We start from the raw sequence: 15,395 nt of genomic DNA, 5'->3' as shown, positions 1-15,395 counted from the left end.
TAGTACATCTGGGGCGGGCATGATGACATGTGAAAACAATTGAAAATGACCGATATATGTGTCGAATCCATGTTTTTTTGTCGCTGAGATGAACAGTGACACTCCAGATGCCATTCAACTTCCCAGCGTTCATTAGCTCCCTGGAGGGGGCGTGAAAGTGTGAGATGTAAAAATAATTGAAAATGACGGATGTTAGTGTCGAATACATAGTTTTTCGGCATCCCTAAGTTGATTGGTGGCCGTAGCGATGCTGTTTAAATCCAAGTTCAACTCCCATTGGTATCCCGAGGGGGAGGGAGATGTTGACATTAAAAAACATCAAAAACGGCCGATATTAATATCGAATCCATCGTTCTCAGGATCCGCAAGTTGATTGAAGACACTCCCTATACTATTTAAGTCATACGTTTGACCCCCATTAGCACCCCTAGGGCGGTGGGAAGGGGTTGACATGTAAAAGTAATCGAAAACGACCGATATTAGTGTCGAATCTATAGTTTTCGATGTCGGTGAAATTAATAATTAAACTTCAGATGGCGTTACAGTGCAAATTCAACACCCCTAGGCAGGGGAGAGGATGACAATGGGTGAGAAATAAAATGTGTCAAATGTCTGAGATTAATGTCTAATCCGTAGTTTACCGTATGTTCGTCAGACTATTAGGTTAGAATCACGATGATGTTTAGGCATGGACGGGCATGACAGCTGGATTGGAAATTTACAGGGGCAACGCCTGCACATGTATACATATTTGGATGAATGTATATCTGGAGCAATTTTAACCGAAATTGGTAGACATAAGATCTTCAATCTGGGAAAAATACTATGGGAATGAAACACCCCAAGGGGTGAGAGTTGGAAGGAGCGACATGTAAAAATAATGCAAAACGACTGATATTGTGTAATCCATGGTTTTCAGTGTCGCTGAAATGAATAATGACTCTCCCAATGCTGTTTAAGTCAAAGTTCATCCCTATCGGCAGAGGTTCGAACGGGAAAAGGTCTGAACCGTCTGAAATGACTTTTGGAAGGTATTTAGTACCCATTTCAAGCTTTTTTTTATTTATATCAGTTTGATTAAATGCGTATTCTGTGGGGTAGAGTATGTCCTGTATTTTTATCATTACACTTTCATTGAAATAATTATTCAAATATTTTCCTTGACCTATTCTCCCCATGTGAAGTATATAATATATATATATATATATATATATATATATATATATATATATATATATATATATATATATATATATATATATATAATGTATGTATTTTTGTATATGCCAGCATAACCCAGGAACGGGGTGGGGTGACATAAAAATGATCGAAAATGGCCGATATTTGTTTCTAGTCCAAAGTTTTCGGGTTCGCTGAGATGAATAGTGACATTCTCAGTGATACTTATGTCCAAGTTAAGTTCCCATTATCACCCCTGAGAGGAAATGGTGACATGTAAAAATAAACTGAAAGTGACCGATATCAGTGTCAAATTCGCAGTTTTCGGGGTTCCGAAGTTCATTGGTGATAGTTCCAATGCCCTTAAAGACCAAGTTCATTCCCCAATGGAGTAGGAACCCTAACATCTCTAGGAGGGCGTGGTAAGTAGAGAACGTGTAAAAATAATAATAATAAGAAAAGATATTTATATTAGTATCCAATCCACAGTTTTCGGGTTCGCTGAGAAGAATAGTGACATTTCCGATGCTGTTTAAGTCTTCGTTTAGTCCCCCATATGTACCCCTAATTCATAGGAAGAGTGTGAAATGTAAAAATAATGAAAAACGATCTATATTAGTGTCGAATATATGGCTTTCTGTGTCTCGGTGTCTCTAATTCACACTCCCGATAGTGTTGAAGTCCCAAATTCAGCCTCTATCAGGAAAGGGGTTGAGGAAAGGAGAAAAATAGAATGTCTCAAATGACCCAAATTAGTGTCGAATCCATAGTTTTCGGGATCACTAAGTTGCTAGATCACAGTCCTGACGACATTTAAGCCCAAGTTTAGGCAAGAATTGGCATGTTAGCTGGATTAGAAATTTATAGGGAAACTCCGAAAACGTTGATCGTATATATATCGTCTATAGTTAGTATCAATTTCAAGCTGGTTTTTTAATCATGTCAGCTTGATTACAGGGCGTATTCTGTGAGGGCAGAATGTTTCAAAATTTATGCCGAAAGTACACTATCTTCTATATTTTTATCATTACATTTTTATTGAAATGTGTATTATGAGCGGGAAGAGGAATCAAATTTCACATCCAATAGTGAAATTTGATAATAATAATGTAATAATATAAAACTTTGATATCAAATTTCACTGTTAGTTTTCTTGGCTTTTAAATATTTTTAACTTACATGTGTTTTCGTGATAATCCAAACTTTCATCATACGAGTATCAGTCTCCTAGATTTTCGTATATAACTATAAAGATGATCCTAAATCTTCTAAATAAGTACTGATAACGATCACTAAAGTTCATAATTGACTTTCTGAGAACACGCTGGTCCTAATTGATATATCACATGACTACCTTTCTATTTCAAAAAATATCATAGATTTCAAGATGGCGGCGGAGGTTCGTGATCTACTCTGCTCATTCTTCTTTTGCCAATATGTGAAACTACCACCGTTTGTGTTGTCTATTTTTTACTATTTTTACGATTGAACAGTTTATTTGATGTATTTCAATAACATAGCATAGCCCTTCTCCCACCAACTTTGATCCCCTCCGTTCTTTATGGCGTTCAGCCGCTTTAACTTTGCACTTCCATATATTTTAACATACTCTATCAGGCGAACTAAGTCTCATTCCGCAACTCGATTCATCCATTTGGACCCTTTACTTGTGAGAAGTAAATTCATCCCCGATCATTAACTGATTTTAACCTCAACCAATAGTGACCTTGGGATAGTTTTGTAGAATATATACACGATATTGTATCAACATCGAATATCTGAAGAAAACTATCATGAGACATATTCCCTAAAACCTAAGCAAGAGTTATTTCTGCGAGTTGAAGGAAGTCTCATTACCAAGTTTCTTTAAAATCGGCTAAGTTTTGCGAGAGTTTTGCAACAAAGAAACGGACAAACACACAAATGTCAACCGAGTCAAATGGTAGAAGTTTTGCTACACCCGCTCCAATTAAACCAAATCCTCTCAAGGAAATATTATTTTAAAATCATGCATATGGATAGGCTATTACTTTTATGGGCTTAGAGGAAAAACTGCATGTCCCGCCGATATATGTTAATTTCGAATTATTAATATAGTTAGATTTATAGAGTTAATGAGAATGCTGTATCGTTTTTCCATTGCTTAAGAAAATTTCACGGTTCAGTCGCATATATATATATGTTTGTACATTCAATATAATGAAAGGAAGAATTATAATTTTTCGGAAATGTTTGTGAGAAATGAGAAACTCCTTCTCAAATTCAGCTTTTTAGTGAAAAATGGCTTGAATTTACGTCAACACAGCAGGTGAGCTGAAGAGATGTTGAAGTCATTCATTCTCTGGCTACAAGCCAGAAGATTGTCCTATAAATAGTTTAATGTTTTTTTCTTTCTTTATACTTGCGACAGTTGTGAATATACTGCTTGGGAATCTATTTCTATGATGCAGTTACGTGCGTCTCGCCAGAACCTGTTACTTCTCGTGTTTTTGAAGAAAATTGAACCTGTATTCCTCTAGTAATGACGAACTTAACAAAGGATATTCTCAGGAAAGCTGATTTATTTGTGTTTATGAATCACTATATATAAAAGAAGGCTTGAGTGACCGACTGATTGATCAAAGCCTAGGTCATAATGCATAAGCTAAAACCTTGAAATTTGGTCAGCACATGGAATTTGTGATGTAAGATGCCACCAAAAAGAAATTTTGGAAATTCGGTGTAAATGGGGGAAGGGGAATATCGCAATCCCTTAAGGTTACAGACATAAAACTTAGTATTTGAATTTAACATTTAAATTAGTTGAACAAGTCTTTAAGCTTTTTTTATTTATTATTTATTTTACCTAACACGGAAGAAAAAAAAAAAAGGGTCACTAAGATGTTCATACAAACTGTCGGAATTTCATGCGATACTCAAGTTCAGACAAATTCTATATGAAAGACGCAGGAGGAGAAACTTTAAAGTATTTCCCATAGTAATGCATAGGAACATTTTCTAGTTCTTTTACGAAGGTAAGTCAAAAATTATCTGCAATTTTTACACACTCTTCTTACATTGTTCATATGACCTCTACCCTCGCTTATTTTATTGTTATACTGTTTTGGTCATGCTATGAAAGTTTGATGCAAATTTCTCTATTTGTCTTTCTGTTGCAGATATATCATGGCCACTTCATTAGAAGTTTGCACTAAAGACAACCAACGAGCAGTAATTCGGTTTTTGTGGTGGGAAGGTGTATGAGGGGCCGCAATCCATCAAAGACTTTCGACACAATACGGGAACAGTGTTGCCGCAACGGAGTGTCCACAAATGGATTGAAAAATCCAAAAATGGTCGCACAAGTTTTACGCACGAGGAAGGAGCCGATCGACCATGTACGGCCACAAATGATGGCAACATTGAGTGTGCACGTGACATGGTTCTGTTAGACAGACGAGTGACTTTTGATGAAGTGACACATCGTCTGGAAGGTAGTCATGGTTCCTGATACACCTTCCGACCACAAAAACTGGGTCACTGCTCGTTTGTTCGTTTTTGGTGCAAATTCCTAATGCACCATATATCTGCAACAAAAGGAAGACAAATGGAGGAATTAGGATCAAAGTTTCATACCATGACAGCAACTGCATAACAATAAAATAAACAAGAACAGAAGTCAGTATGAATAATGTAAGAAGAGTTACGTCAAAATTGCGGATAATTTTTGACTTAGCCTCGTGTAAGAAGTCTCGTAATAACTTCGTGGCTGTGCGTCATAGAAGATAGCCGATCTTCAGACAACAGAATATAGATTTTTGGTCCTGGAACACGTGATACTACCGTGTGAAACAGATTTTGTTGTCATTAAGAGAGCGAAAAGAAAGATACAGTCTGTATATATTCTTCTCAACGAATAGCACCAAGAAGAAACCAATTGAACGCATCTCAACTAAAGCAGCAAGACATGAAAGTTATCTAATTTTCGATCTTCTCTGACACACTAGAAAACTCAAAATGGTAAAGTGTTCTGTATAAGAGAAGTGACGTTTATGGGGTCTCAGAAAGGCAGTCATGTTATTCAGGCACATATTCTTCATATGAATTTTAGAGTAATACAAGTTTCCAGCAAGTGCCAACGTTCTGCCAACAAACGTGTTACATTGTAAGCATCCTGAAGGAAGAGCTACCCAAATCGCTGAATATGCTATAACTTCATGATAATGTTCAGGTGTATCCCACCCATTTATTACACATCTCTTACACGCAATGCAGAAAATACTAACATTGTGGGTAGTCGTCTCGAAAACGTTGAAAGTGACATTGAGAAACAGTTGTGTGAAGTTTCTTGATGAAAGAATTAATGGGGATAAATGACGATGTGCAATGAAACTAATCAATCGTCTCTTTATAAAATTATGTAAGAATATTGCACAGTAAAATGTTGATTAAGGGAGACTGAAATCCTTTGTTTTGTCACACGGTTCCAGTCTGGGGTACACTGTTTTATCTCACTCAACTCATTTATTAACACGGTTTCATTGCGACACCACTTGCCTCTAGATTATTCCAGTTCACCGATAATCAACTTCTAAGAAATAATTTCTGTTGTTTTCTAAATGGGAAATTCTGTCAGTATGCTTATTAAATATTATCCTCACTTAGAAACACATTTATTTACCTATCTACGTTTCGACAAGTGATTATTTCCTCAAGACCAGTCGAATAAAAGAGTGCTTTTAAGTAAGTGCAATTTTAATAAGTATTTAATATGCTACTGTTTAATCAAATAAGAATATCAGTAAACATAGCTTATTTTCTGTCCGGAAAGTAACGACTTACTTCTGACAGAATCGAAATAATAATAGTACCTACAACGTAATCGTTGAGCCCTAGTTCAAATAAGTGAGTTGCACACGTATTAGATTAGCACAAAAACTGCAAATGTTGCTTATTCGAATTTATTTATTGTATAGTTAAATCTAGGCTTGCTTACAGCCATCATACCCCAATATGTTATATCGTTGCTATCGTTACACAATCAACATTCTAAGATACAAAACATTTTATATAATTATATTTTTTTAAAGTATATAACTTCTTCTAACCTATATAAAATAATTAAATAGTTGGCTAGTTTATAACACCTTTGATTAAAATATCTAAATGGTGCAGGTAAAGAATAATTCATGCATGCCGAATAATACATGCTGTCGTTCTATACCATGGAAAAATGCAATAATAAAAGAGAACTATTTTCCTTTTCATGAGAAGTTCTGTAATTGATTTTAATTAAAAAATAGTAAGAAGAACAATTCTTTTGTATCACACAGTGTTTCATACGATAAGCTTAAAACTTGGGAAGTAAGTATAGATATTCTTTGAGATAGTTGGACAACACTCAATCAACGTAAATTACTATGATTTTTGGGGGAGGGAAGGGTGTGTAGTTAATACAGAAGTAGAACAGATTAATGACTATTTATGAAAAGAAGTGAATTACAGTGAACACTGTCAACTCAGGAATGTGTCTAAATATTTATTAATACCAAAATTTTCAATTGGAGCCTCGGGCCGCGGTGACTCAGTAATAGAGCGTTCACCTCTGATGCATTGGGTCCTTTTTTTTCTTTTTTAATCTTAGGCTGCGCCAAGTGAACTTTGTGGTGGACAAACACCATGTGCGTGGGTTTACTCGGGGTTCTCCCGTTTCCTCCCACTTTCTTCATCGGGGGCGCGGTGGCTCAGTGGTAGAGCGTTCACCTCCGGTGCTTGGGGTCCCTGGTTCGACCCCAGCACGCGCCGTGTGGACTTTGTGGTGGACAAACATCGTGCTCGTGTGTTTTCTCGGGGTACTCCCGTTTCCTCCCACTTTCTTCATTCCACCATTTCACTAATTTCTCATAATCACCGTCTCCTTTAGCCTAACCGGCATAACCGTGGGACGTAAAACTTAAAGGTTTCAATTGGAGCCCCCACATTTGTCAGCGGATTATGTATTTACGTAAACATGCTGCTGTCGTAATCACACATCATGGCTTTCATTATACACTGAAAGAACATTTCAGGTGTGATTAAGTTTACCTGTAACATTCTCAAAGTAAAATACAAGGTGGAAAATTTGTAACAAATATATTAGCTTCAAATACATTAATGTTTTTGTTCCAATCACTTATTGGGGATTCAATTGTATTGTGAAAAATTTTACCTGTATAGTTATATTTTCAGTTAACATTACTTCTGTGCCTGTTCATTTATACATTTAGCTGCTTCTCAACATAGTTTCCATAGATTTTGAGTTACTTGTCTTACCGTTAGATTGAGCTTTTGTAGACCATTATCAAAGAAATCTGCCAAATGAGTCAATGAGCGACTGTGTGGCAGGTGCAGTTCGTCATGAATATTCTACGACCGGTTTTAAACAGACATACCTACTGTTGCACTTCGAGTCCACACATGACATTCTCACCAGGTACCTTACGTACTTGGTAATATATGTGTTCTGCTTTCACGTTTTTCGCGGTCAAGAACCTCATCACTGATCGTACCTCACAATTGACTGCATTTTCAATCATCTGCATCACTTTCATTGTTCATCAGAACCACATAAAGCGTTTCATAACTCGCAAATGGCGTCTGTTTATACTTAAAACATGTCGGTAACTAACACACATGCGCAAAACGCCAAGCACGCAGTGTTGCTAACGTGAGCACCATATAGAACCTCATTAAAAAATAATTTTCGCATGAAGAAGCTTTTTATACGTAACTGATTTGGTTCGAAGTAAGAAGTGTGTCCAGTAATAAACTTTCATTTCTTTAAAGATTTCGTGAACCATGTCCTCTTGATGCGATGGCTGACCCCATATGTTTAACTTGCTTAAATCCATTTATGTTTTACTAGTATCAATTACCCGCTTCGCTGGGTTAAATTAAGAAAATAATATGTTCCGTTAGTTAGTCACTTTTTACTATTACTAAAGCGCTCTTTGATATAGGTCATTTTCAATGATTTTTATATATCTCTCTCCCCTCCCCATGTTGCGGAGCACGGAATCGGACGTCATTGTTCATCTCAGCGACCCCGAAAACTGTGAATTCAACACTGGTATTGGTTATTTCGATCATTCGTATATGTATATCTCCCCCCTCCTCTCTGCCTTCCCCAAGTTGCGGGGCTGAATTTGGATTTAAACTGCATCAAAAGTGTCACTGTTCATCTCAGAGACCCCGAAAACTACGGACTCGACACTAATATCGGTCATTTTCAATCTTTTTTATATATCTTCCCACTCCCTCACCTTTAAATTCCAATGTCAAAGTGATACGAGAAAATTCACCTCAGGTTTAAACTTCATCTAGGTCGTAAATTTGATCGAGATCGTTCGGGTGGTTCAAGAGTTATTAAGTTTATTTATTTTTTAACTCGCCCTCCCTCTCCCCTAAGTTGTATTATCAAAGTGAATACCATTCCAGGCCCAAACCTCATCTATGTTGTATTTTTTGCATATTTTCCCCCCTCTCGTCCCCCTGCCCTAAGATCTACCGTCGAAGTGAAATGATAAGAAACTTCTCAGGTTCAAACCTCATCTATGTTGAAAATTTGATTGAGATCGTTCGGGTAATTCAAGAGTTATTAACTCACGGACATTGTCACTTTTATTTTTATATTTATTGATTTTTGTATATCTCCCCCTCCCCATCCCCTACGTTGTTCCGTCAAAGTGAAATGATATAAGCACTCCAGGCACGAACTTCATCTATGTTGAAAATTTGAGATTGATCGTTTGGTTCAAAAGTAATGAAGTTTTATTTATTTTTCTATAACTCCCCTCCTGGCCCCTCCCCTAAATTCTACCATCAAATTAAATACCTAGAAACACTTCCAGGCTAGAACCACATCTACATCAAAAATTTTATCGAGATCGGTTGGGCAGTTCAAGAGATTAAGAGTTACAAACATAGTCACTTTCAATTTTATAATATTGATTAGAATTTATAATATAGTTCAGTTTAGTTTCTTTAGCAGTTGGATTAAACGCTGTTAGAGATGCCCAAATTGTGTTTTAAATTATAAGTATTGATCCATTGCATAGTATTTATGAATTTTTTAGTTTTCGTATATATGTAATTTTAACACGAATAATGTATATATATATATATATTCTGTTCCAGATCCTGATAGCTTACATTCTGAACTGTTTAAATGGAGTCTCTATAACTGATGAAATAAGAGAAAATGTAAATAATGTAGGCGAAAGAGGCGTAAAATTTATCGTTGTAAGTAAAACTGTATTTCGTTTATCTACTGTAGACAATACTAACAGTAAGATCGACAGAGTCGAAATCTATTCAGAAACTTGAAGCGAAATTTAGACTTCTTTTTTTTTAAAAAAATATAAAAGATAGATAGATGTAAACACTTCATCAGATAGTGATAGAAATAACTAGGAGAAAAGGTAAGTGGGTGCCATGTTGGAATACAGCGGCACGTGCTCACGTGCTAGTGTTACCTGTCTATAAGTAGATTAGTAATTTAGTGGTGCAGGTAGAACTAATAGGATGGTAAGATCGGCACGAAAGTGAAAGAAGAATAGAGAAAAACATAAAAATAATTACATTATGTAGGAAGAAAAAAATAGAAAATTGTAAAGGTTAATGAAAAAATATATATATATGAAAATCTGGGAATAAGCTAACATGAAGATGTGGAGAAGAAAATGTAAATAATAATAATAATAAGAGGAAGAAGGAGAAAGAAACGAGATTTTTCTCCAAGACGTTTATGCCTGCCAAATTGTGTGCCTTTTTAAGCATTTTGATCTTAATGAAGAAATAGCAGTATGTTCTACTTTCCCTTTCCTATTATAACACCAAAAATTAAAGAACCAAAGAAAGTCAGGTATACTCGATAAGAAAGAAAAAAAAAAAAAAGGAAAGGCACTGGGTTTTCTAGTTCCAGCAAATTGCTTGTGGAACTATTAGAGTAATGTTCAACCACAAAAATGTGAACAGAGCTCCTTCATGGCTAAGCGGTTAGCGTACGCACCTTTGGCTTGGGAGACCCGGGTTCAATTCCCAGTGGGAGCTCGTGTGGTTCCGATTCCACGATAATCAGTAGGTCCACGTCTCATGTAACCTCACTGCTGAACGGGACGTTAAACACAAATTCAACTCAAAAATGTAAACACCATTCATTCTAGCTTTAGATCTTTTGTCTAAAGTAGAAGACAAATTCTGACCAAAGCTTATATTACCTAATAAATAATGTCGTTACAGTTTCAGCAAAGTTTCTTTGCTTCCATCAGACACATTAGAACATACAATTCTAAGATTACAGATAATATATCGCAGAAAATGAAAGCAGGTCATACCTAGGAACCAATCAGATGAATCCTTTCAATTTTAACAATTTTTAATTGATTACATATTTGCAACTTTTAATGATACAACTTTCACTTGAAATCTTAACATTTAAATTTTTTATCTGTTTTATTTTAACAAAGTGAAAAATTGAAAGTTTGTTCATTATAAAAACACAGATTAGACAAAAATTTTTAGCAAAAAATTTAATAGTATTAACAGTAATTACTGAAGATGAGGTAGTTAGATTTCATAGATCAACATTACCATTTACAATTTATGCACAAATTAAAACTTTAGTTAGGAAGGTTTTAGGAGCTAAAGCCACATTTTATGTAGGAGCACATGCGGAACAAGTGTACTTAACTGCTTATCTACATACATAGCATCTATTGAAGTTGTTAAAATTAGAAGAGATGGTTAAAACCTTTATACCCAAGTTTTCTATTTCAAACATATTGACACGATATAACAGGAAAGAAAGTAGTAGTACTGCGAATAATGAAGTTTTAGTACCGTTTAACTAACGTCTTACCCAAAACTGCCGTTAATAGCTTTAATTTTGTAAACTGAATTTGGGTTTTAATTTTCAGTGGCGGCTTTAGCGGGTAGGCCGGATAAACATGGGCTTACCCAAAAATTTTGAAAAATATTTAAGCGTTAAAAGATACAATAAAGAGTAAATATATTTTCCACTATTCGTATTAATGATCGATAATTATTTAACAAATAGCATCAACCACTACTGTAAAAGTAATTTCCTACTATCATTAATCAATCAAATGTGTATATGTATCCATAAGTGAGGGAACGGGCCTACCCAAAATTAAAATCCTAAAGTCTGCAGCTCACAATTTCGCTTTCCAGCTGAGATCGAAATGTAATCTAACTTTTATACTTAATAGTTTTATACATGTTTTTTGGTTTACGATATTTTTCGTGGCTGACAGTTTGAATCTAGGCCACCACACATGGTAAGATATATAAGTTTCAGGCACTTGACAAGGCTATTAGGCAACCAAATTGATACTTACGGTATTTTGAGTTAAATAACCTCACTTTCTGGCAACTAGAGAAAGGCAAGTGTGAAAACGAATCAAGCTAGCTGGTACGAGGCTGCATCTGGGAACCATAAGGAGTGAGTGAATCTTGCTACAAAAGCACTTCTTTAATATGTACAATCCACCAGAGGAAACCAAATTGCCACTTAAAAGTCACAGAAATCCGAAAAAGAAGCAACATTTTTACTTTTTTTTTTAAAGTTATCTTCATATATATATATATATATATATATATATATTTTAAGGACATGGGCGAGTCTTGGGAAAGGATTTTCAGGGTACTTACCTGCAAGATGTGATCAGATGTTCTGATGTGACGGGTTCTGTGTTCTGGAACAGGTAGATTAGGAAGTAAGCGTCCCATGAATATAGAATCAAGTTGCTGATGGAATCCAAAGAGGAGTTACAGTTTCGCCAATATAGAAGGCTTGACAGTGGGTACATTTAATAATATAAGCTAGGCTGGGAGAATCGCAACTAGCAAAATAGTAGATAGTGTACCATTATCTTTGTGATGGGATTTTGGAAAGTAAAATTGGTATTGAATATCGAACAGGTTACACTTTTTAATTCCTGACATTTCTTTGGTGCAAGTGCGGGATGTTTCAAGAAATTTGGTATGGTACGAGTGTGTGAGGACATTCGAAAGTACGGAATAGATTTTTTTCTTTTTCGTTTTTTTCTTCTCACTATTGAATTATTGACGGATAACGTTTGTTGTATGGGAGAAAGCGGGCTTTCTCAGTTGGAGAATTGGTCAGGGACCGCGTGAGACCCTGCGCTTCAGAGTTCTTTGTTGATTCTTTCTTTCAAATTTATAAACAGCAAATTATGCTCCATTCAATAAAATTCTAAATGTACAAAATACCAGAAGAGTAAAACCGATTATAGTTCTGTAAGTAGTCCATCTGCCGGACTCCAACACATGGACCATGATTAAAAATTATTTCATTCCTCTGTGTAAATGTTTAGTGTGTCCTGTTGCCCTTCAACTTATCATATAGGCCTAGAGCGTATTTGAATAAGACTGTAAAATTCGAATTTTATTTTCTGAACAGCCTTGCGCAAACACCACTTCTCTACAACGGTATAGCAGTTCAGCTTTGTTGTAAAGGAAAGTTTTATAAAAATAATAATAATAATAAAAAAAATGCAAGCATCAGAGTTTGCTAGATAGGGTAGAAGAGGGGAATTGAGTGCATGGGGTAATTGGGCGGAAAACTTTTTAAACATTCATATTTTCCATTTCAGTATATTTTAATGGAATTTACACATAAATTCTGGGTGGATAGATGTTGATATATTTGGGTGGATAGATGTTGATCATAAAAAGAGCTTAGATGCATTTTGAGAGGGTGTAATAATGACCAAGAAGATAAAACTGATTTAGTCGGAAATGACGTATTTGAAACGGAGTTTCAGGTTTGTGTGTGTTTTGGTTTGAGTCACAATAAGTCGCGTATCTGTAATGTTTGAGCAAGATTTTTTTACTGCTGCTTAAAAACATCGTAAGGGTGGTGCCATGTAGAACAGCAATCTTGAATCCTCAGTGTGAGGTAGTTAAAGTGAGTAAGTTTTGTTAATTTTTGAACCTCCCAATTATTATGATGCAAGGGTAAATAGGTGGAATGCCTTAAGTTAACATTTTTTTTTTTTTTTTTTTTTGCTTAGAATTCATTTAAATGCTGTGCTATCTTTTTCTTTTCTGGTGTGCACTTTCGTTTCATAATGCATTGTGCATATTAAGTTATTTTGTTCAGCTTAGGCCTCAAAGTGATGAAACAAAGTGGTGAACTGTTTCAACGCTTATAAAGCGATGTATTTATAAATAGTACCTGTTTGTCAATCGAGATTGTCAACATATGTTCTACTGTAAAAGTTTATAGTTCTTTAGTGTTAGTCTTATTACCTTCTTCTATATTTGTTTGAACATCAGGACAACTCTCTTTGTGTTCCTAACTTTTTTTTATACTTCTTTGGCTAAAGGTTTGACCGCTTATATATATATATATATATATATATATATATATATATAATATTTCGTATGTGATACATTTCGGATTAAGTTAACAGGACAGTATACTGCGCTATAATCAATAACTGGAAGGCTTGAAAAGGCATTCAAATATATTTAAGATTTAGAAACAAACTACTAATTTTGCGTAAACAAAAATATTTTTTTTTTCTAGGCCACATAAAACTGTTAGTTTTTCAGTGAAATACAAGTTATATACACCAAATGAAAGCCTGCGTTCTTTTCATTTTCACCCATGTACCCCCATGATATATGTGGTGGCAGTGGCTTTAATCATTTTGCACCAAATTATCCCCAGGGAGGTAATTGAGTGGAAATCGGACCAACAACAATAAAAATATTGTACTATCAAAAGTTAAGATGTCGAAAGCTTACTACTACCAGAGTAGGTGCAAAAGAACCTGCGACATACAATAAGTTCTTCAGAAACAAGAAAAACACCTATAACCAGTGAGAAAAAATGTTGACGAAAACATACCACCCAATTCCCCCCTTCTACCCTATATTTTTTTTATCATACGCTATTGAAGTTCTTTCAGTGACCTACAACAATAGTATCAACAGTCCATTTTTCTTAAATGAGTTGTAAACGAATATTACCAAAGTATCTCTCCCTTCTGGTATAGTAGCGCGTGCGCATTTGATGCAGGTGGTCACGAGTTCGACTCCTGTTGGAAAAACATTAAAAATTTGAATGTATTACTTCGATTCGCATTCCACCTTTAACTGTAAGTGTACGTCTCATATAGCCTCGATACTAAAAAGAGGACGCTGAACGTCAATAAACATGTTTTCGAAGCATTTTACATTAGCGATTTCATATAAAGTACAATGTTAATATATTTATAGTAATATTATTTCTGACTAGAAGAATTTCCCGTTTTCGCATGGACTGAATTGTACACAACCTGACACACAGTGAGGACCTTTGGGTTCTCTACCTCAGGTACAACAGAGCTCACTGGCGTGATACAGTCATTTTTTTGCACACATTTTGACCCCCGACTCCCAACAGTGGAATTTGGAGAAAATGGTGAGATTAATGATCACTATATCTCAAAGGAAAAATAAATGAATAAATAAAAGCCAAAATGTATGTATAAAACTTGTGGCAAGCAAAAGCAAAATTTAAAGAAAAGTTGACCAAATCAACTATTAATCGATTGTTCTTGATTGTACACGACAATGCTTGGGTTGAGGAGCTGTCTGTGATATCGTGATAAGTAACAAAGGCTCCGTTGAAATCGAGAGGAGTTGTCGATATTTTGACAGGCGATTTTCTGTAGTCGACACTTACTTTTGATATTGTCATGCGACTGGCAAAGGACCCCGCGTGGGCCCCTCGCCCTAGACTTCGAAAAAGCTTAGGCTGCCTCTCTGGATCAGTAATATTATATGAAAACAAATGGAAACACTCGAAAGAAACTGCAATTTACGTGATTAAACACCGTGTAAGACTACGGCTAGCGTGGGGAACAGCTCCGATTCGTCGTTGCGTGAAGATAATAAGTTATTTCCAGAAGTGCAATTCCTTCTGCAGTACAAATGAAGGAAGATACCTGCTCCAGAACTGACCACATGTCATGTATTTAGTAATTTTGAGGTCTGCGAATGGCGCCTGCCAGGGCAGATGTGGTTCCTCTCGATGTTCATAAAATCACCTCAACAACCCTAGCAATGGGAATTATTGCATTGTCAGTTTGGCGTCATTAATATACAACATCTAAACGTGGCCACATATAATGTTAACGTAACCGCTGGCAAAAATGGGTCCTGTG

At 35.6% G+C, this 15,395-nt stretch overlaps 1 protein-coding gene across 7 annotated transcripts in view; it reads left to right on the top strand.

Annotated features, from left to right (window-relative positions):
• Window positions 1–15,395, top strand: part of LOC145674318 (sister chromatid cohesion protein PDS5 homolog B-B-like) — a 271,993-nt gene that overhangs the window by 87,283 nt on the left and 169,315 nt on the right. For all 7 annotated transcript variants that reach the window (XM_081744213.1, XM_081744214.1, XM_081744217.1 and 4 more), the window contains one exon: window positions 9,334–9,438. In XM_081744213.1, the coding sequence (XP_081600339.1) occupies window positions 9,334–9,438 (105 nt within the window). The remainder of the gene's footprint in view (window positions 1–9,333; window positions 9,439–15,395) is intronic.

Source organism: Thermobia domestica, chromosome 17, assembly GCF_964235325.1.
Source record: "Thermobia domestica chromosome 17, izTheDome1.hap1.1, whole genome shotgun sequence".
Lineage (NCBI taxonomy): Eukaryota > Metazoa > Arthropoda > Insecta > Zygentoma > Lepismatidae > Thermobia > Thermobia domestica.
This window is presented reverse-complemented; position numbering and strand designations above follow the sequence as displayed.